Source organism: Rhinolophus hipposideros, assembly GCF_964194185.1.
Source record: "Rhinolophus hipposideros genome assembly, chromosome: 22".
NCBI lineage: Eukaryota > Metazoa > Chordata > Mammalia > Chiroptera > Rhinolophidae > Rhinolophus > Rhinolophus hipposideros.
Genome location: NC_138068.1, coordinates 3,888,613 through 3,911,912, shown reverse-complemented (window position 1 = coordinate 3,911,912; position 23,300 = coordinate 3,888,613). Strand labels below are relative to the sequence as shown.

Sequence of the window (23,300 nt, the reverse complement as noted above, 5' to 3'; positions counted from 1 at the left end):
GAATATCAAAGCCAAACGAGATTCTTTAAAATAACTAATAAAATTTTGGCAAGAACTATCCAGGGGAAAAATAGAACAGGCAACAATTAACAGAATGGAAAATGGGGCGATACTACAGATTTCACCGACAATAAAAAGAAAATTACCATTTTCCAACACAGAATGAAATAACAGATGTAAGCACTGATTATTTGTGACCACCAAAATCATTAGAAGAAAGACTGGTGAGGAATTTTTATAACGAAAGCATTTAACACCTGCCTCAAAAAGTGGGACAGCCATATACTGTTTCCTGATGTTTTATAACAAGGAGTACACAAAACAACATATGAAGTATTGTTTAAAAAAAAAATTTGACACAGAATCTAACCAAGTGTCCAAGTGTAATTTTCTGTTTACAGAAAATACAGAAAACAAAGGAACATGTTAAATGACACCATAAGAATAATGACCACCAAATCCAGAATGTGGAAAATTCTACAAGACTAATGACCCCTTCAACAAATAAACGATGTAGGGGGAAGAGGAGAGGGAAAGTCAATTAGAAATTTAAGATCAAGAGGAAAAAAACTGTAAACAAGAAAAGATTTCAGAGACACATCTACCTAATGAAATGTGTGGACCTTATTGGGATATGACTCAAACAAACTAACCATAAAAAGGCATTTTTGAGACAGTCAGGGAAAACTGAACGAACATAGGTTGGTAAAACAGAAGGCATTATTGCTAATTTTGTTGAGTGTGGTAATGATACTGCAGTTAGCTTTCAGTCTTTAAATGGATAAAATGATACGTCTCTGATTTCCTTTATAATACACCAGCATAAAAGCACAAAACTTCTACAGACAAAATGATCATATTTTATTGGGGGATTCAAGAATAAATAAATGGAAAGCTATACCATGCTTATGGATTAAAAATCTAAATGTTGTAAAGAGGGCCCTTCTCTCCAAATTGACCTATAGATTCAATGCAAATCAAACTCCTAATAGGTGTTTTGTCTTGTCTTGTTTTATTCGAATCTGATGAGTTGATTTGGAAAATGTATATGAAAATGCAAAGGACCAAGAATAACAAGTCACGTCAGAGAAGAGACACACGGTGGGAAGTCTTGCTCGGTCAAATATCAAGACCTAATTACAAATCTAAAGTAAACATGACAATGTGGTATGGGCTTGAGAGGGAGACAGAACACTGCAGGCGCAGACGGCAAAGGTTGCCGGCCATCAACAGATACCGATTACAACACAGGTGGCACCCCAGAGCACTGGGGAAAGAATGTATTGTTGATAAGTGGTATTGGGACAATTAGAAAAATGAAGCTGGACCCCTCTCTCACACAGTGAACCAAAATTAAAATCAGATAACTTACAGGCCTAAACATAAAAGAAAAACGAAAACTAAAGCCTTTAAGGTAATATAGAAGAAAGTGTTTATGATTTTGGGGTAGAAGATATTTTTTAAAAGCTTCAAAATACACCAAGGATAAAGGCAAATGTTGATCAATTTAGCCACATTAAAAGGAATAGCTTCTAGTCACCGAAAGAACACCATGAGGAGAGCTAAAACACAAACCACAGCATGAGGGAAGATGTTTACCAAACATAACTGACAAAGGTGTAAAATCAACAATATACAAAGAACTCCTACAAATCAATAGGAAAAAGACAATCTATCTCCCCCACCCCAACAAAAGATTTAAACAGGTACTGCACTTAAAGAAAAAAGGGTAAGAAAATCCAGGTGTCCAACAAACATATGAAAAGGTGTTTAAACTCATTAAGAAAGGAAAATGTAAATTAAAATCACAAAGCAATATCATCATATACATGAGCACACTACCAGATTGGCTAAAAATTTTAAAGCTGACAATACCAATTGGCAGATAAATTGTAGGACAAAGTAGGACTGTAAACCCATGCACCCACTTTGGAAGTGGCACTATCACTAAAGTAGAAGATAAGTGCCCCCCACCACACAGTAATTCTCTCCCGGGCATATGACCCACAGAAATGCACACTTACGTGCACCCAGACACATACAAGGCTGTTCACAGCAAAACTGTCCATAACAGTGAGAATCCCGGAGCTACTCTAACAGTAGTAGATGGAGAAAGGCCAGTATTTCGACAACAGAACACTGACTGGTACAAAAGAACAAACTCAAACTACTTGCAAAACCACAAAGTAATATCTCCTGTATGATTTCACGTATTTCAGAAACAATACAATGATATTATTTGGATGCAGATCCTTAGGCGCTAAAAGTAGAAGGAAAATTAAAGATGTGAGAAATATAAAACTCAGATGGTGGAGAAGCGGTGAACCGGAACGGGAGGAGGGCAGACTTCTGCGATGCCTTAGTAATGGCTACCTGGGCATTTGCGTCATGAAAATTCCTTAGACTTTACAGGTATGTTTTATCCAATTATCTGTATGTGTTATCTATCACAATGAAAAAAGTTTTACAGAAAGTTGAAAAAAAACAGAGATCTTAAAGAAGAAAAACCATCTGGTAATCTCAATAGATGTGGGGGGAAAAAGCATTATATAAAATTCAGACCTTGTTGAGGATTTTTAAAACCTCTTAGGAGTTTTTAAAAGGAGACTAAAGAAACATACTTTGGATCTAAAAAACAAACAAACAAAAAAACCTAATATAAAGGACACTATTAGGACAACTGGAAAAATTTGATTAAAATCTATATATTAGATAATAGTATTGTATCAACGTTAAATTTTCTGATGTTGATAACTGGACTGTGATTATACAAGTGAATGGTAAATGTCTGTTCTTAGCAAAATGCACACTGAAGTAATTAGAGGAAAAACAACATGATGTCTACAACTTACTCTCCAATGGTTTGGGAAAAAAAGCACAAATAGAGAGTGTGATAAATCAAATGTGGCAAAACACTGAATCTGAGTAAAAGATATACAAGAACTCCTTCTATTCTTAAAAGTTTTCTGTGTGAAATTATTTCTAAAAGTTTAAAAATAATCTCTTAGCAAACAAAAAATATCAACCAGAAATATAAATTTTCTTAAGCTTGTACAAGGTGGCTACTAAAAATATCAAACAAGATAGAAAAGGAAGAAATAAAACTATCATTTTTCAGATACCATTGTAAGCACGTAGAAAACCCAAAGAATCCACAGGAAAAGTAATTAAAATTAACAAGTAAACTTGGCTAATCAATGGAGACAACAGTCAAACTCTAAAAATCAATTTCATTTTCATGTATCAGCAACAATTAGAATATAAATTTTAAGAAATGATACAATTTACATTAGCATAAAAGATGAAATACCTAGAACTAAACAAACCTAACAAGATACAGAAGATCTCTACAACAGAAAACTATGTAGTATAGTTTTACAGTGATTGATGTGTGTATTATACATATACACAGAGAGAGAAATTGAAGAAAATCTTTAAAAATGGAAAGATTAGAAAACTAAATATCATACCTATGTCAATTCTTCAGACTAAATTGATGTATAGATGCAATGCAATTCCCATCAAAATCCCAACAGGTTTTGCTCCGGAAAAGGATGAACTAGTGCTAAAAGGCATCTAGAAAAGGACCAAGAACAGCCAGGACAATCTTGAAAAAGCACAAAGTGGAAGAACTTACTTTGATGATAAAGTGGCAGTGATGAAGAGAGTATGGCCCTAGGGCCATGGCAGATAAACAGACCAATGGAGCAGACTAGAGGGCCCAGAAGCGGACACTCAATTATGACACAGGTGGCAATGCAGAGCACAGATAAAAGACAGAATTTTCAATAAATGGCACTGGGTCAATTGCACACCATACGGAAGGAAATGAAACCCGACTCCTACCTCACATCATACACAAACAGAAAAAGCAATTCCAAATGTGAAAGGTCAAACAAATAAAACTGCAAGAAGACAATATAGGGAAATATCTTGGTGGCCTTAGGGGAGGCAAACGTTTCTTATACAAGACATGAAAAGCACTAACCATAAAAAAAAAAAAAAAAAAAAAAAACAAGATAGATCGTGAACTACATTTAAATTAAGAATTGCTCATCAAAAGACACCACCGTTCAGAGTGCCATCATTTTCCCTGTCTGTAAAATTGGGATAATAACCGGACTCACTCAGTAGCAATTACTGTGAGCCTGCTATGATTTAATAATTGTAAAGGCATATAAGAATTTTTTTAAGACTAAATGGAAGGTAAGAAAAGAGACCCAACGAGTATCATCTAGGCTCTACAGAAGAACGGTTTACGTGGGGGCATATGATGGAAGGCCACAGGTAGAGCAGTCCGGAGGACAAGAGATATGCAAGGGTCTGTAAGTGGAAGGAAAGGATGTGTATAGCAGGTAAGAAGGAAGACACAGAAGACAGATGGTATAGCTGATGGAGGGATGGAACCAAGAAGCCTGCATGGACAGGAAGACACTTCCACCTCGGAGACAGGAGCGAAGAATGCTTTCAGATCCAAGTTTGGGCCCATCATAAATGGAAAGAGATGCCTCCATTTCTGCTTTTCTTATGAAGCAGGAGTCAAGGTCATCTGCTGAAAGTAAGGGGCGTACTCAGAGCCTGGAGTAATTTCCTGCCAGCACCACACGGAGTGACGACAGAACACGGCAGGACAAGCTCCATAAAAGTCCCGGGAGCACGGTGAAGTCAAGAAACAGAAGGAGCGAGCAGCGCTAATGGAGCGTTCTCGATTACACAGCGCACTTTACTTTCCGAGGCTTGCACGTGTGGAAGAAACCAGTCAGCAATCCTAATTATTGGAACACCATTCAATTTCATCACCATTTCCTGCCTGGCTTACCAGGTGGTCAGTAAAACAGCAGCACGAATAATGGAAAGCCTAATACAATGGTGCCATTCAAACAGAATGCCAGCATCCTGGAGACAGCCTGTCTTCACCCCCATCCATGAGTCCCCTCAAAGCTGTCACAGAGAAGTGGCCACCAGTGTCAGCTTAAAGCAGATGCAACAGAGCTGTGGAAGGTGCGAAGGACTCGCTGAGCTTACCGGTTGAAGACGTTCTCGCTGAAAGCATACTTTTCCAGGCGAGTGAGGGGAGGCAGGTTATCTTGGCCTGGAATATCCAAGAATGCTGTTACTCTCATGCTGTCACAATGTGGACCATAGTCTTCAAATCCATCTAAAGGGGGGAAGGGAAAAAACACACTCGTAAGTGTGCATCTAATGTGACACGTGGCACTTGGGCAAAGACACGGCCTTGGAGCGTGCTTCCCCCGTCACAGCCCTTACCTGCTGAAGCCTCTGAGTCCTGCACACCTGCCAAGTCACCTAGAACGAAGCAAGCAGGTTTATAATCCACAGGGGAGAGTACCAGAGTCCTAAGGAAAAGCTGAAAGCCTCCTTTTTGCCGCCAGTCTGATGATGCGTCAGTCACCTCTAACCAACATGGTTGGGCGCCTCTCCCGTGTAATGGGACAAGTGGACAAAGAAGCACACTCTTAGGAAAATGGCCATGGAATTCCATGCAAACAGATTTAAAAGGGTCGAAAGACAAAGAAATAAATCTGACCCCATAAGCAAGAGTCTAACAGAAAGCTCACCCCGTATCTTGTCTTTTCATAAATGTCCTTGTCATGCAGCTTCATCCCCTGGGTGACATCAATCCCCATCAACCCACACACAAGCAGACCCCCCACAGGGATGTCTCACAGGTTCCTCCAATCACACAGGCCCAAAGTGAGCCACTGTGAGTTGTGAGTCCCACGGACTCGTCGCCCTGAGCCTGCTCTCGCGGCATCCCGGCCTGAGGGCAGGCATCTCCCTCCCTCCAGTGTACTGGCTGGCTGAGCCCATGGCTCTGGAACGGAATGACGCCCGCTACGACTACCCACCAGCTGTGTGACCAGAGCAGGTGACCTAACCTGTCTACGCTTCCATATTCTCATGTGTAGGGTGGCTATAAAACCCCACCTTTGCCCCGTCAGAATGCTGGAAAAAGTGAGCTCATGCATGTGAGCCAGTCTCGGTGTGCTTCTGGGCCTGGGGGACCTGCACCCTCCACCCCACATGTGTACAGAGCACCGCACACCCAGCCTGGCTGGACTTTAAAACGTTAAGTTCAAAGCAGCGGGTCCTAAACATTTGGGGTCACACACAGATTTGGAACGTGATGGAGTCCACAGACGTAGCTACTCAAGATTTCTCATCCAGGAGCCAGGGTGTCAGAAGACCCTCGGGGCCTACCTGTGTACTTCATGAGTTAAGAACTGCTGTTTTAAAGTAACTGAAAATACCCAGGCACTCTTCAAAAAACTGTTTATCAGAGAACTAGAGTTTTAAATCAAGCCTTAGTGGGGTCCAGCCCAATCCAAGAACGTTATCTATACATATGACAAACTCCAGTATTATTTGATTTATATAATTTGTACAGTAAAATCTAACCACCCCAAATTCTTAATGCCTGGCATCTAATCAAATATCACCAAGCATGAAAAGAAGCCAAATAATATGACCATAACCAGGAAAAATAAACAGAAAAAGTCTGAAAAATATCAGATACGGAATAGAAAAATGATCTTAAAACAGTAATTCAAAGAATGCCCATGTTCCAGAAAGATGTGATCATGTTGAGAGAAATGGAAATATAAAAAAAGCACCTGAATTGGCTGAAAGTTCTTACTCCAGACGGTTCAGTGGGAAGCTACTGAACTTGTGTCAACCTGGGTGTATCTTAGCCCTCCAGGCAAATAGACATCTCATTATAACAAATAATAAACTAAAACCCTCTGATTCTAACATCAGTCCCCTTTCCCATCCCCATTATTACTGCCCTCACCCATCCCCATTATTACTGCCCTCACCCATCCCCATTATTACTACCCTAATGTGCACCTACCCCAGTACACATTGCCAGAGCAGCATGTTCTTTGGACCACTAACTCTAAAACCCTGCTACTGGGATTTGCAACAACTTATGGTAAAGCTGAAGAGAAAGGAACTCCCTCCCACCAAAACAAAACAAAATGAAACAAAACAAAAACCCAGAGAAATTTAGATAAAATATTTTTAAATATAGGAAGGCAGAAAGGACATCCCCAGTGACAAAAAGAAAGGTGGAAATCAAAGTGAGAGCAGTAAGCAGAAGTTGAAACCCTCTGGTCAACATTTAAGACTTAGGTACAGGTCAAAGGCACTAGGTTTCTAATGCCCCCAGCGATAAAACATATGAGTGGGGAATTTGAAACCAAGCCCCTAACATGAGACAGTTGTGGGAAGAGGACTACAATTATGATGGGAGTGGGAGGAGGGCTAGTCACTCTTGAAAAATCAAAACCACAGGCCTGTTGACCTATGACTGCAGAGGCCAGTCACACACCACCTGCAAAGTGCAGGAGCTACTGAGCTACTGAGAAGATCACTGCCCAGACGTAGTCCGATTCCAGGCATCCCAGCACAAGTAAACGAGAAGCTGTCCTACAGAGACTTTCACAATCCAGTAAGCATGGAACTTCATAAAACAATCCCTGCTGAAGACAAATAGGCAATACATTTTCAAACTATACATAGTCACACAGCATCAAGAGGAAGAGTTAGCAGACACAACCAAATGAGGAGTTTGCATCCCAAGATTAGAAATATTAGAGAAATCTGAAGTAAACTATCAAATAATTATGCACAGAATGAGTAAGATTCAAAAAATAGATATAATGAGAAAAGAGGCATGTGAGGGGTGGGAGGAGCAGGCACATTTGAGAAAGAACCAAGTAGTAATGAAAAATAGAAACAATTTAATTAAAAATTCGGTAGCTGGCTTAAGAGGCAGTTTAGACACAGCTCAAGGGAGAGTTATTAAGCTGGAAGACTGATCTGACAAATCACCCAGAACTTTGCACAGAGAAACAGAGTTGGAAAACATGGCACAGCAACTAAAGTTCATGAAGAATGGAATGCTAAACTCTAAGACAAAGTCAATAGGAATTATAAAAAGAGGGATTGGCAAAAATAAGAAGAGGCAATATTCAAAGAAATCATAGCTAACAATTTTCCAGAATGGAAAAATGAATACTCAATTTGAAGAATTATAAATCCTGAACGAAACGATTAGTAACAAATTCATACTTAGATTGTAGAACACCAATGGCCAAAAAAAAAAAAAAAATCTAAAGGAAACAGAAAAACTAAAGATTAAATCTCAGATCTCTCTCACTTAAAAGATGTTAGAAGCATAACATAGAATCGGTAGGAGTGTGGGGCTTTGAGTCCATAATGTCTGATTCCGAAATCCAGCTCTGCTCCTTATAAGGTCACTCTGGGTAAATCCCACCTCTCTGAGTCTGTGTTCTCACCCTAAAATGGATGCCTACCTCAGATGACTGTTGTAGTGTATATTAAATGACATTAGATAGCTAGATAGTCACACAGAGTTATACAGCATCTGACACACACGAGCACTTTGCAAATATTAGCAAAGTATTATTATTAATACAGCCAGTATTATTATTAAATCATTGAGCACACAGTATGTTACTGACACTGTTTATGTTTCTATTTCCAGTGTTCAGGGCAACCACAGCCACTAGAAAGTGTGTGTGGGGAAAAGGGGTGGAGTGGGAGGGGGTCTTTGAGAAAGAAAAACTTCAGAGAGGGGATGCCTCTGTGTTCAACTTGGCCCAAACTCCGATGTGACCCCTAAGCCATGCATTTGTGTGGCAAACGCCACAGCATAGCTATACCCAAGAGAACTGCACTGAGATTTGGGATACTATCCCACTACAGGGGAGACAAGGTGACAGTTTAACCTCACTCAACTTTAAGTGCCTACTAAAACAAAACAAAAGAAATCAACACTCTTTGAAGGCATCTAGCAGAATCCAGAGATTTTACAACACATATGATATTCACAATATCCAGGTCACAATCCAAAATTCCTCAATAAACAAAGAAACAAGAAAACATGAACTAGCTAAAATGGGGGGTGGGGTAATCAAAACAGATTGACTCTAAAAGGACCCAAATGTTGGAATCACAGACAAGGGTTTTAAAACAACTATTATAAAATGCTATGGATGTACAGGAAAATATGCCTATAATGAGTGATAAGAAAAGGAATCTCAGCAAAGAATGGTATCTATAAAAAGACACCAAATAAAAACTCTAAAATTGAAACAATATCAAAAATTCATTGAGCGGACTTACCAGAATGAAGATGATAAAATAATGGCCAAAAATTCCCCAAATCTGGTGAAAGAAATAAATGTCCAGAATCAAGGACCTTAGCAAACCCCAAGACGACAAATATACAGAAAACCACACTAGACCCATCATAGTCAAACTGCTGATAACCAAAGATGATACTCTTTGATGTAAGCAGCAGAGAAAAATAACCTTTACAGACAGGGAGTAATGAATCAAATGATCTTTGACTCCTCACCAGAAACAATGGAGACAAAAGACCCTGGAACTACGTACGTCTTTAACAAACTGAAAGAAAAAACTGTCAATCCACACTTGATATCCAGTGAAATATCCTTCAGGAATGAGGATAAAATAAAGACATTAACAGATAACAAGAAAAAAACCCTAATAATTTATTTTTAGCATAGCCAGCCAATGTGCACTGGCTGGAGAAATGCCAAAAGAAGTTCTGCAGGCTGAAAAAGAATGATACCGTTTGAAAACTGTCTTCAAAAGGAATTGAGAGCTTTGGAAATGGCAAATATATAGATAAATTTTTTAAACCTATGTTTCCTCTTAATTTCCCCAAAAATATATATGATGGTTTAAAACAATACAATGCAAAAATTGTAACTTTGCATTGTGGAATTTAGAACACATGCAGATGTACCATATAATAAAAACTATAACATGAAGTAGGAGGGTAATAAATGGAACTATACAGTTGTCAGGTTTCAACATTATACATAAATAAAGAGGAGCATTAACTCTAAATAGACTGTTTCTGTCTGCACAGCTAAACTTGGAGGCCTGTTAGACACTGGGACCATGTCATCTAAAGCCTGGAACACAGCAGACACTTAATAAATATTGGTTTCTGTAGAAATCGGTCTCCTGAGACTTTGATTACCAGGACTCAATTCATGAGAGTCTAGCAGCCTTTGAGAAAGCTGAGAAAATCTAGTTTCCACAAAGACAGATATGAGGTGCAGCAACTAGCCTAAAGCTACCTGGAGCTGCACACCCACGACAGGAGTTATAAAGCAACCAACACTTTCATTAATTCACTTTTGCTCGCAAAGATGAGATCTTAGTTTCAGAAAAGAGAGAAAACAGGTCAAAAACTGTCATATAACTGCTAAAATAAAATAAATGAATCCTAACATTTCAATATAAAGTGCACGACTTAATCAAAAATATTCAACCACCCAAATAATGAATATAGGAGAATTAAATTTTGGTAATTCATATTATGCTTATAAGGAGGGGCAAAAAAAGGAAAGAGGTGTAAAATTCATCTGACATAGTAAGAAATCAAATTATAGGGATTTCTGTTTTCTTTTAAGAAATGGAATTACAGTTTTTGTCTACACAGAACAAAGAACCCGGCTATCTAATTAGCACCTCTCGGGGACAGTTCTGCAGCAACAGCCTGCTGGTGGTCATTCAGAGCCAAGGAGAACTTGCCTCCCTATCACTGGTCGGTTCCACACTCTCAGACCACAGCTCTGACACCCGCCAGCCAGACACGCTGCAAATCCACATCCGGTCACCTGGCCTCAAGAATATGGACAGCTTGGGACAGCATTTCTCTAAATATGACACATGGAAGGTAAATTACATACCATGCAATCACACAGTGGGAAAGTTATTTCCTTCTCAATTATCTGATTAAATAAAAGAAAGGTTTTCCTTTTCTTTTCTTTTTTTTTTTTGTTTTGGCACTAAAATGTCTTGAACACTTACCTAAAACTAGTTACTGTGTTTCCCCGAAAATAAGACCTATCAGGACTATCAGCTCTATCTAATGCATCCTTTGGAGCAAAAATTAATATAAGACCTGGTCTTATTTTAATGTAAAACCAGGTATAACATAATAAATATAATATAACTAATACAATACAATACAATATAATAACTGGTATAATATAATATCGGGTCTCATATTAATTTTTGCTCCAATAGACGTATTAGAGCTGATAGTCCGGCTAGGTCTTATTTTTGGCGAAACACGGTAATCTTCCTTTTTAATACAGAGCAGGTCTCAGGTTCAGAATCTTTTAAAGGCAGCTGTGTCTCTCTAGATTTTAATGTTATTTGTCTTCTGATATTTTGGTGAAAGTTTCATGTACAGCAACTGATACCAGTTTCCTAAAATGTGTTTAAATAAAAGAAGTTACTTGATATAAAGAAAAATACCGGTGGTATATAGATTAAGCAAAAATAAGAAAAGCAGGACACAAATGACTGACTTCTGAAAAATACTGGATTGGTATAAATAACATCACATTCAAATGCAAATAACATGCCTTTTAATCCAATTACCGAAAAATCAGTTTGTTGTAAACATTTTCTCTGGTGTGAGTCACCATGGAAGCCCCTTTCAAAATCAGAAAATCCTGCTGGGGTCGGATTACCGGTGAGATTTCTGCTGTTTACCTCTAAACAATGCATTCGATTTTTTGCACCACTCCATAGAAGCAGCAGTTTACTGAACTGTACATGCAGGCAAGACTTGGACCCCTTTCCCACAGAGGGAGTGAAGCTCTACTGTGGAGGCGTTCTGACCGGGGACCCTGATGAACACCTTTTCCCCACGACATTTCGATGTTTTTCTTTTATCGAGTCTTCAAAGACACACTAACTCCATCAACAGCTGATGAACTATAGACTAGAACGGGGTTTCCCAACGTCAGCACTACTGATGGGATGGCTCTGTTGTAGGGTGTTCAGCTCACGAGACGCCAAGAGCACCCTCTCCCCAAGCTGTGACAATCGAAAATATCTCCAGACCCTGCCACGTCCCCAGTTCAGAGCTGCTGTAGAGGAGAAAGAAATAGCAGGTGTTGTTACCTGAGCAACACCTGGCGAGTGGGTGGTCCCATAAAGGGAGGAGCTTCAGGTCAGCAGGAATGACCTGACCCACCTTTGCCTCTCTGACCTCACCCCACTCCTCCTTCTCCCCTTCACTGCCCTCTCCTCTGCTCTCCAGATGCCTTGCTACTTCCCAAACACTCCAGTGTTTCCCCGGCTAAGGGATGGTGCCCTGCAGGGCAGTTCCCTCAGCCTACAATTCTCCTCTCCAAGATCTTCTCTCTAATAACTCCCTTCTCCTCTTTAAAGTCTTTCCCCCTCCATTCTCCCAGTGAGCCTCCCAGACCACCTTTCTTTGAAACTGATCTACATGTCTATTTTTCCAGAGAACGCACCACCTTGTAACACGCAGAACGTTTCCTTCCTATGTTTACTGTTTATCAGCTGGCCCACTCCCGCTCCTCCACCTGGCACCCAGGGCAAAAATCTGTGACTGACTCACTGCTATGCCTGGCACACAGTAAACACTCAGAACAAGCTGCTGAATGAATGAATGACGATGAAGGTCTGCCGAGCCAGCCTGCTGTGCCTCCTGACAGGGGCACATAAAACGACTCCTGCTCTCAAAAAGAATTTTCCAGAATTTACATTTCCAGCTGATGCTAAGAGAACATGTCGTCTGGCAAGGGTTCACGAGAACAAGCTGGGGTCTGCATGGCGACATCACGAGCAGTCAATTATTCTGAGACCCAACGAGTCCAGGTCACACAGAAGCATCAGGAACCTTCAGCACTCAAGTTAGAAATGAAACATAAAGTGACACAGAAGTAATTCCTTGGTCAAATTTTTTCACTGTATTTTCTCACTTTCGAAAAAAAAAAAAGTTCCCGACTCCATTCATGAAGGCTTAACGTCATGCAGAAAAGAAAAGCCTTCTTAAGAAAATAGTTTCTAATAATACCTTCAAGCCTATTTGGCTCAACTTAAAGTATAAAAACATATATATTGACAGTGATTGACATCATTTGCTTTCTACACTATGATGAGCTTTTGACCAGCAGCTGCTTTCTAAGCTTCTGCCCCACATGAGGCTCACTGGCAAGTTTACAGGACATCACCAACCCTTTACCAAAAATGATTAATAACCGCAAGATAACAAAGACCAGTAGGAGAAGGGCTTGGAAGAAACGCTAGTTCTATTCGGAGGGCTGGGTGACCTCTCCTGTCACCCCGAATGCTCATACCCGTGCTGCATACCCACGTGCCACCACGTTTCCCTGAAGAACTGTATGGCCAACGTCGCAGCGGCTCTGCAACATTCCAGTCAGCAGCTGTGGCTGCTACCTGCCCTCCAGGGGGACGGCCCACGTTAAAAAACCCAGCTAACTAGCTGAGAGATATACAGCTCACCTCCGCCGTCCGACCCAAACCAGAGCGGTTCTGAAGCAGTCGGCTGAACTCACACAACCACAGACAAGATTCAACCCTCTTCGGGGAAGTCCTGATCAGTTTGCAAAGAATAACAGAGTCTATTGTCCGTTGCCCCTGATGCTAGACGACTAAGTGTGGGAGGGGGAAGGACAGGTCCCTGATTAAAAGTCCCATCAGAACATATTTCTGAAAACTACAACTCGGGGTAAAAAGGAATTTACCCTCCTGTATGCTAACTCGTTACTCCAGGGTTATCTACCAAAAAGAACGAACACTGTCAGCATAGGCGTCATTTAAAACAGGCTGGGGCCTGTTTTAGAATAAATTGGGTGAGGCTGCTTTAGGGAAAACACACAGTGGACCTGTAGCACCTGACTGTGCGTCAGCACTTTTCACAAAACACCAATGTGTCTTGAAACAGGCTAAGTATATTCACCGAAGTCCACACATACTTCTGTAACAGCGTAACTTGTAATGAAGGGGTAACGAGAAAAGAAAAACAGGCTAAGTACGAATTAATGTCTTAAGTATAATGTTAGGTGAATGTGTTTACAGGTTCAAAGTGCAGTAGACCTCATCTAAGAAAAAGAGAGAAAGAAAAGAAATCGTGTAAGTCGTTTTGCATCAAGAGAAGGATCAAAAGAATCTAGCACAAAAACAGAGGGCAAGTTAACAGCAAACCCACCTCCAACATACTCTCTTCCCGCGTGGTTCACTTCGGGTGACAACGGTAAACCATAATTCAATATTCAACAGAGCACTGGTGATTCAGAGAAGAGAACGACACGGGCCCCAGGCTCCAAAAGCTCCCAAGGGAACAAAGATCGCCAGCCACATAACAACCAACAATACTCCGGTGGCAAGAGCCAGAGGATGCAGGTATAAACAAACCTGGGAGGAAAAGAGCTCTGCGTGGAAAAGGAAGGAGGAGACGGGAGACGCTTTCCGAGCACAGAAGGACGTTTGAGTTCGGTCTTGAAGATTAAGTAAGAATTCCACCACGTGGGAAGGGAGCGAGGATCCGGGACAGGGGAAAAGAACATTCCAGACGAGGGGACGAGCATGGCAGAGGGAAGGGCGCCAAGTGTCTGCTGTCTTTCAGGAGCTCGAAGGAGCCACAGATTTCCCAGGAAGCCTCCACACCCTGCCTGAGCAGCCTCGCTGGAATTGGTCTCAAGCCGAAAGATGAGAAAAACTAAACACAATGAAACCTACCTGGTGAGATACGTTTATCGGCCCAGACGTGAATAGAGCTAGAGACAGAGGCAAAATGATACAGCGCGTCTATCCTGGCAACTGTTTTCATTAAGAATCCGTTCTCCAGGCATTCCGTATTTACGACTCTCCATTCAACATGTCATCCTGTCACTATAACTCTGTGTGAGATATGCCACCCTAGGCCAGCCCAATTATCCGTTCGATCCAATATTCTGTCTCTGACACAGCACTAGGGGACATGGGTTAGGAGAACATGACAGGTGTGGCCCACTCCGACTATGTCCGTCTCAAAATGTCAGAAGGTTGGTGGATGGTGGCCAAGGGGGGTTTAGCTTTATTTGCCAGAGTTGTACTTTAAAAAAAAACAACAAACAGGAGCCTGTATTAATGTAGAACTTACATAACTGATAACTTTTTAGAGCTTCTCATTAGCCACCCTTCAGTGACCAATAACTGCATCTGTGTATGGCCTGAAATGATCTGGGGGGAAACTAGAGCAAACCATCCATTAATGTGTTGTTTAAAGTGCTGTCCTCCATCTTGCTAACGGGCTTATAAATACCGATGCCGATGTCCAAATTGGGACTATTTCTAACTGCGAGACGAGACAAACCTGACCCGTCGAGAAGATAAGGAGCATGCCTGATTCTCCACCGGCTTTTGGGGGGAAACTGACCCCCGCACACTGCGGGTCCTTGTTGACGTATCTGAATTTCAACAGCAAGTTCCATGGGCCAACTTTCTCTATCCAAACGCCGTTCTCTAACGAGACCCACGCTGACTGACTAGCTCTTGCGTGAGCGTTCCATCCAGTGCACGACGCTTCCTGCTGCAAGTCTCTGAGAGTCACTGATGCGGACGAATAGCACGAGGCGACGGGCCGCTGAAAAGGCCACCTTACTTCACGAGCAGCCGTCCTTGCGACACCGCGCGCACATGGAAGGAAATTCGTCTTTGATATGTGGCTTCAGTCACGGCTTCCCAAACCTGTCATTACTGATGACTCTGACTTTTACACTGACGGTCAACGGGAAACATTTGCTCAGGTTACGTGCTAAGAAAGAGCTGTGAAGCTCAAAGCAGTTCGTGGGCTCCATTTTGATTTCACACGCCTCAGTTTTCCTGCCAACTCGCCCCGTGGGGAACAGAGTTGAAGCAGGTGAGGGGGAAGGTAGAGGAGTCCACACTGTATGAATGGATGGACCAGTATTAAAAATGCAGCGACTTCTCTAGTCAGCCTGGGAGGCAGATTCAAAAAGAAAAAACCGTTGCAAAAGAAAACCAACAATCTTTGGGGTGACTGCATGTGCGTGTGGGTCTCTATTTTCCTACTGTCCACGATATTTGAAACAATGAAGCAGTGCTGACCAATGTACAGTCACTTCTCTACTGACCACCGCGGCCAAACTGCTAGGAGGGTCTTCCTCCTTCTGGAAGCGGCCAACGCCTCCCTGGGCACAGCGAGTGCTACTCCTGTCTCCTACAGTCCCAGCGCCGCAGGCATCTGCCTTCTCCCCTCTTCACTGACGCCTTCCCCTCAGGCCACAGCTATGCTCCCCCCGGCCCTTGATTTTCAAAATCAATACTTTTTTAATACCTGAAGTATAACTTTCATACAGAAAAGTGTGCAAACAATAAGCGTTCCACTTGATGAGTTTTCATAGACTGAACACGCCTGTGTAACCAGCACTCAGCTCAAGAAAAACTTTCACCAGCATCTCCGAAACCCGCTCCTGCTCCCTCCCACTTAGCACCTTACCCAGGGCGGCCACTCTCCCACCTTCTAACTGCTCAGGTTAGCTTTGTATGGCTTGTGCTCTGTACAAAGAGAGTCATTTCTAAGTATTGATTCAGTCTGTACCCTTTTGTGTCTGGCTTCCTTCACTCATCATGTTTGTGAAGCCCATCCATATTATTGAGTAGTTTAGGTCCTTCGCTCTTATAGCTGCATAGTTTTCCATCGTGTAAACATAACCACGATTTATAATCCATTGTACTCATGACATGTGGGTGGGTTCCAGTTTCGATTCTTAAGAATAGTGCTACTATGACCATGTCCTTTTGAGAACACATGTTTATATCTTGTTGGGCGTATAACCAGGAGTGGAATTGTTGGGCCATTCAAATTCTTTTCTTTTTTTTAAGGTTCTCAGAGTAGATATAAGTAATGCAAATGTGTTCTGGACTCTTCTCAGAAGAAACTGACCTCAAGCCTTCCAGCCCCTCCAGCAGCTTCTTGAAAGAGTCTGTTTGCCCTTGCCAGGCTGTCAGCTCCCAAGAGCTGACATTCTCCAAAGTGACCACTGGCCAGCCAGTGCCTGGAATACAGTGGGTGCTCAATGAATGACCACTGAGCTATCGCACTACAGGTGCCTTCACCGCAACTCCCAATGCCTTCCCAACCGATGTGGGTCTGGCTTCTGGTCGTTGGCTTCATGGCAAACTGTCCCACTGAGGTCACTGAAGACCCCCTAACTACCGAAGCCCACAGCCTGTCTTCAGCCCTCATCTTACCTGCCCCCTCTGAGGCAATGGCATGAATGATCACCCCCAACAAAACCCTGGCTTCAAAGGTCTCCTGGCTTCTCACGTCCCAGATGCTTGCTCTCCAGGGCTCCCGCCATCTACCTTCATTCCCTCCAACGCTCCCTTCCTGCTGCTCTCTCCATTCCCCTGGCTCCAGCACCCCCCCACTAATGACTGAAATCAAACGCTCAGACCTCACTGTGCTGCAGAACCCTGCAGGGGACGTTCAGTGGTCCCCTACGTTTTGCCACCGGGACCTCCTGCAAGCACGTCAAGAGGAACTGTCTCAGATAGAAAACACGAACCCCACCCACCTAACCCATCCCCAAAGCGTGCTCCTCGGTACTGGTTCATTCCCTCGAGACGTACTTGTGTGTGTCGGCTGTGTGCCTGCCGCTCACTGTGGGCTAGACCACAGAGATGCAAAGCTGGGTATGACCCCGTCTACGGACAGAACAGACATCTGGCCATGCCAGTGTTCCATGCTGCCACAGGGAGATCCAGGGCTCAGGAACATGAAGGGGAGTGGGGTCGGGGTGGGGGCGCCAAGGCCAGCCTGGGTGGAGGGGAGCAGAGGTGTCGCCCACAGGACCTGTCTCTGAGTGGACTCTTCCCTTGCCATCGGAAATCCCTAATCAAAGCCATTCCTTGCTGTCCGCCCCGCTCCGTCACCGTGTCCTCAGTGCCCCTGCCTGGCAGCCTCGAACCCACTGGTCTTCCCCTTTCTGGCTTGTGTCTCCAGTCTGTCCTTTCTTTAAACCACAACTCGGCACTAGTCATTCCCCTGGTTAAAATTCTCCAGTGGCTCCCCATGACTCCTTGAAAAAGATAAACTCCTTATCTTGCGATGGACTTAAGGCAGCCGTGTGTGACGGCCCCACCGCCTTCTCACTCAGCCATCTGTCACTCGCCGCACTCCAGACCCACAAGTCCTTGACAATGACGAGCTCATGCTGCCCTTTCTGTTCGCTCTGCCTTGGATGCTTTCTCTGGCTCTCCATGAGACTATCTGCACTTTATTCAAATGTTAACCCAAGAGCACTTCTCAGAGCTCCAGAAAAGCCTCCCCTGGCCTCTCGAGGGAAAGCAGCACCTCCATGCGTCCTACAGCGTTGTGCTGGCACTTCCGATCACACTCACCCGCTTGCAGTCCTCCACTGCACCGGCCACAGCTGAGTGGACCTCACTCGTTTATACTGACATGTCAGTGGCTGTCTCTGCCACTGGACTGAAAGCTCCATGCGAGCAGAAACCAGGTTTGCTTGTTACCTCTGCGTCCATAAAGCCTAGCACAGTCCCTGGGACTTACCAGGCACTTAATAAACAGTCACATGGATGGATGGATGGACGGCAACTCCTCCAAAGTGTACTGGCTAAGAGTACAAACTGTACAGCCGTACTCCCTGGTTTGAATTCTACCAATCGCATTGTCCTAGTCAAGTTACTTAGCCTCTCTGTGGCCCCTGCTTGGCAACAGAACAGAGGAAAAAATACCTGCTTTATCGGGTTTCGTAGTTAAGTGAAAATACTAGAGGCCCTCAAACAGTGCTTGGCACGTTACTAGTGCTAAATAAATGGTGGTTTTTGTACCACTGTCTGGTTACCTTCCTACGGCAGAAATCCCAGCAACACAGCCAAGGTCGCCCTCCTTCGTCTCGGGTCAAGTCTCAGCCCCGTGGCTGGTGAGGCAGATGCTTCGCTGATGGCCCCCCAGCCTCTCTCCCCGTCTAGCCCACTCCTCCCCTCCGATACCCCTTGGTTCCCCAGTCTCTACCCTTCTCACTACGACTCTACCTTTACACATGCAGGTCCCTCTGCCTACCCATCGGCCTGACCCAGCTTAAATGGCACCTCCCCTCCTACTCCAGGCAGAGGGAATCACGGTCTTAACACCCAGCTCTGTTGGCTCTTCTGCCTGAGCCCCGGATAGGCCGCGTCCTGCACCATCTCTATGCAGGCACCTGCCCTTCAAGCAGGAAGGTCTCTGGGGTGGAGCCCCAGTTTTACTCATCTTAGCTCCCCAGCACCTCCCTCCCACGGCTGGCACCGTGGTACCCGTGGAGGACCTGGGGGTACATTTGTTCCAAGGTTGACTGACTTTCCACAGGGAAAGCAACCACTTGCCCTCATCTCAGATTTGTTCCCCCATCAGGGTTAAGACTAAGTGGTGTTCTGAAGGTCAAAACCGCTTTCTCTCTGATTAGCTGGGTTTTGTTGCCAATTTTCTTAATTTGTGATGAAAAAGCCATTTCAAACTCTCTTTTTAAACAGAGACAATTTCAGGGAATCTCTGATCGTCTGTTTGTCTCACAGGAAATGAGAAATACTGAGCAACCGAAGTAAAATCCATTAGGATTATGGGAGGGGAAGCAAAGTTGATTCTGCTTACATGGCTCTGACTCTTGTTCCTCACCACCCTCATCCTGCTGGGAGGAGACAGGTACATTCAACACACCAACAGGAAAAACTAGGCTTGAAGTTTGAGCAATTGGTCAAGGGTTATTCCACAAAGCCCAGGCCGGGGGAAAAAGCTCAGCTTGTCAAACTGAGCCTGGTGGGAAAGCCAGCCGACCAGGTGGGCTCAGCTAATTAACAGACTGACAGCATAAAATCAAGCTTGATTTAGAACAGGGCTTGACAAACCGTGCCCCGCAGGCCAAACCCAGCCCATTGCCTGTGTTTGTAAATAAAGTTTTACTGGGAAACAGCCAAGGCCGTTCGTTTATGGTATGCCTGCGGGTGCTTCCAGGCTAGGGCGGCTTGAGCACTTCCATCAGGACTTCTGGCCAGCAAACCTAAAATATTTACTACCCCAACCTTCACAGAAAATTAATTTGCCCAGCTCTGATTTAGAAAATACTGTGATGTCTAGATTTTGTTCTATTTCCCAAGATTCACATCCTCAAGTTCCTGTTCTATTTCACTTCACAGGGAGGTCTTTATTTTGTTTTAAATTGACAACCTTTGGTTCAAGTTTATATGAGAGAAGTTCAATGGTTTGGTTTGGGGCTCAAATTAATATAGTTTCTCTGCTTTGGGGGCACACAGCTTGGTTGTGGTCCTTGAGCAGAACATTTTTACAAACCTGGAACAAAGTGGGCAGGAAGGCTTTTGTCTTTTATTCAAGCTCTAACATACACTGCTCTTTCCAACATTAAGATTCAGAGTCTATCTATATTCCTCTGACTCATCCTATAGCTAATAGCTAATCCTATTTTCAACAAAGGTCCAGATACCATTTGTTTGAACCTAGTTTTTCTCATCAATAGAAGTATGCCCTCTTCCAACTTCTTTCATAGATAACCTCTTAAAAACTAAACATTTGAAAAGAAATACCGTTCTCCAAATACTAATGTATTCTGAGTCTGTCTTTTGAAGCTAAACGCATCTGACAATAACTTTGCAGCCAACTTCAGAATTGAAATTGAGCTTTCCAACTTTTTGTGCAGATGTTCAATCACATGTGAAACTTTCATATCATTTTTTAAAACTTTGTATTATGGAAATTTTCAAATGCATGCAAAAATAGAACAGTATAATAAACCCCCGTGTTCCCAGCAACTAGCTGCAACATCAATATTCTGCTATTTTTTCCCCATTTATCCTGCTTCCCAGCTTTCTGTTTGTTTGTTGCAGTATTTGAAAGCAGCCCTCACACATCAAATCACTTCACCCATAAGTGCTTGTTTATTTCTGTTGGATAAGCCCCTTCTCCTTTGAACAAGACTGGGGTACTGCTATCACATCCAACAAAATTACTAATAATTCTAAACATAATCCAATGCCCAGTCTCAAGGCAGCTTTCCCCAACTGTCTCAGTAGTGTCTTTTTATAACTGCTTTGTTCAATGAGGGATCTAAATAGGACCACATATGGTATTTTGTTGACAGGTCTCTTTACATCTACAATAGACTCCCCTCCTTGTTTTTACCCACCACTGACATACTCGTGCTCTTACATTGTAACGGGCCGAGTACACCTTACCAAGAGGGATACGTCTTCAGCCTCCACATGCCATAAGCAAAGCCAGACACTCATAGGCCTTTCTGCCCCTAAGGCACTGACTCATACAGCTCCGCCTTCCACGAACGGTCCACCGCGAGGACCGATATGCCAAGCTAGCCCACACTGTCCGCTCCCCAGAGAAGGAACTTAGATTGCTTCAGCAAGCTAATTCCCCACAATTAAATCTTTTCTGGGCTGTGAAGGCCCCAAGACTCATAACAATTTGAAAAACCAAGGTATCCATTCATTATGGCTTCTTTTTGAAGTTAGCCAAATTTAATCAAGAATCTCAAAGTCAATCAGACAAACCTTCTAATCCATTATTGTCACCAGTAACAACATTAATTGAACACCTAGATCACGCAGGACACGCGTTATAAAAAGGATGACCTGTGTCTCTGCCCAAAGCGACTGACAGCCTAAATGGAGAGGAGACTGCATCCTTTAGACAAAAACGCCCAAGGATGGCCACCTCAATCAACATCGCGCCCCACCATTACGTCACGTATATCCGTGAGGTCTGTGTGGTGGAATACAAAGAAGAAACAGGTTGATGGCTCGTTCTATCGTTTACGACTTGTGCCACGTTTAAGTGGCTCAGTTTTATCATCTGTAAAATAGGAATAACCGCATCTACCTCACAGAGTAGCAGCTGTTAACACTGAGTCAGAAAATCTTCTATGAAAGCCTAGCAATGATGACGCTGATTAAACTAAATACGAATAAACTAATAATAAAAATCACTGAATACTCATTATGCCGGACATATGTTTTATGTATACTCTTTCATCTAAGCCTCATATCAGGCCTATGAGGCATCTCCTACTCGCATGTCATTTTGCAGATGAAGACAATGAACAGAGTTGGTGATGTGCCCAGGGTGACACAACTAAAGGCAGGAAGAGGGTCACAGGACCTCAGGGTTTTTGCTATCAATCATGGCAGAATAATTACTCCAAAATACCACCACTGTAAGGTGGGACCAAGGGCAGCATAAATTGTTGGGGGGGGGGAAGCCCCTCCTATTATGGCTATTAGATCATTTATAAAGTCATAAGATATAGCACCCCACAGCCCACAGCCCTGCTCAAACAGGAAGCCCCAAGAAGCTCCCCGAGTTTCCCTACCCAAGGCGTAGGTATGTTTGGAGCCATATGGTGGTTTCCTTCCTTATTGGGGCAAGTCTTCAGCCATCAGCTAAAGTATATTTAGGTGATCTTTATTACAAATCTCCAACACCCAATATTTATCCAAACAGGGCCAAAGTAAAATCATAATGATATTTTCCTATATAATCTCTTACTTCCTTTTTGTGCATATGATCAAAAAAGACTAAAGGAAGCTAGCCATCAGGAAAGGGGTCCAACTGCCTGCAGCCACCATGCTTTGAGAAGCCCAACCCAGCTAAGTGGAAAAGGCACCTAGAGAACGGAGGGTCTGGCCAAGAGTCCCAGGGATCTCCTGGCCCACGCCATGGAGTGAAGCCATATGAACTTTCTCACCTTCAACTGAAACGTATGATGCTTCTACATCACCCACTGAACCCACAGAATTGTTAGAAATAATAGAATGATGTTGGTCTAAGCCACTGTTTTGGGGTGGTTTGGTAGATAACTGAAACAGCCAGAAATCTGCTTTTCCAGCCAGGACAAATATCAAATCTACAAGTAAGAGGTACATTAACAGCAGCTCACTGTTGTTTATCCATCGAAATGCTACATTCCTTCCATTCAAGAGTGCCTATTGGCTGACACATTCCACTCTGTAAATCAGGGCCTGCACTGTACCTGGTTCAACAGTGTTAAATAAATATGAATAACGATCACGTTAATAACAGTAACAATGGCAGCTAATACAGAGGGTGCCAAAAAAATGTATACACATTTTAAGAAAGGAAAAAACTGTATTAAAATTGTAATACTCAATATATACCGATAACAAAAGATGAATACAAGTAAGTCATGGGTATATATTTTCTGGCACTTTGGTATTTACCAAGTGTTTCTTGTATACGAGGCTTCCTGCTAAACTTTTTATTAATTTCACCTTCACAAAAGCCTTTTGAGGGGCGGCCGGTTAGCTCTGTTGGTTAGAGCACGGTGCTCTTAACAACAAAGTTGCGGTTCAATCCCCACATGGGCCACTGTGAGCTG

At 43.0% G+C, this 23,300-nt stretch overlaps 1 protein-coding gene across 1 annotated transcript in view; it reads right to left on the bottom strand.

Annotated features, from left to right (window-relative positions):
* LOC308490796 (serine/threonine-protein phosphatase 4 regulatory subunit 1-like) overlaps nt 1–23,300 on the bottom strand; it is a gene marked incomplete at its 5' end in the record, with an annotated part of 70,389 nt that overhangs the window by 45,206 nt on the left and 1,883 nt on the right. The window contains 1 exon segment of the mRNA XM_081033424.1: nt 5,026–5,158. Within this exon segment, the coding sequence (XP_080889550.1) occupies nt 5,026–5,158 (133 nt within the window).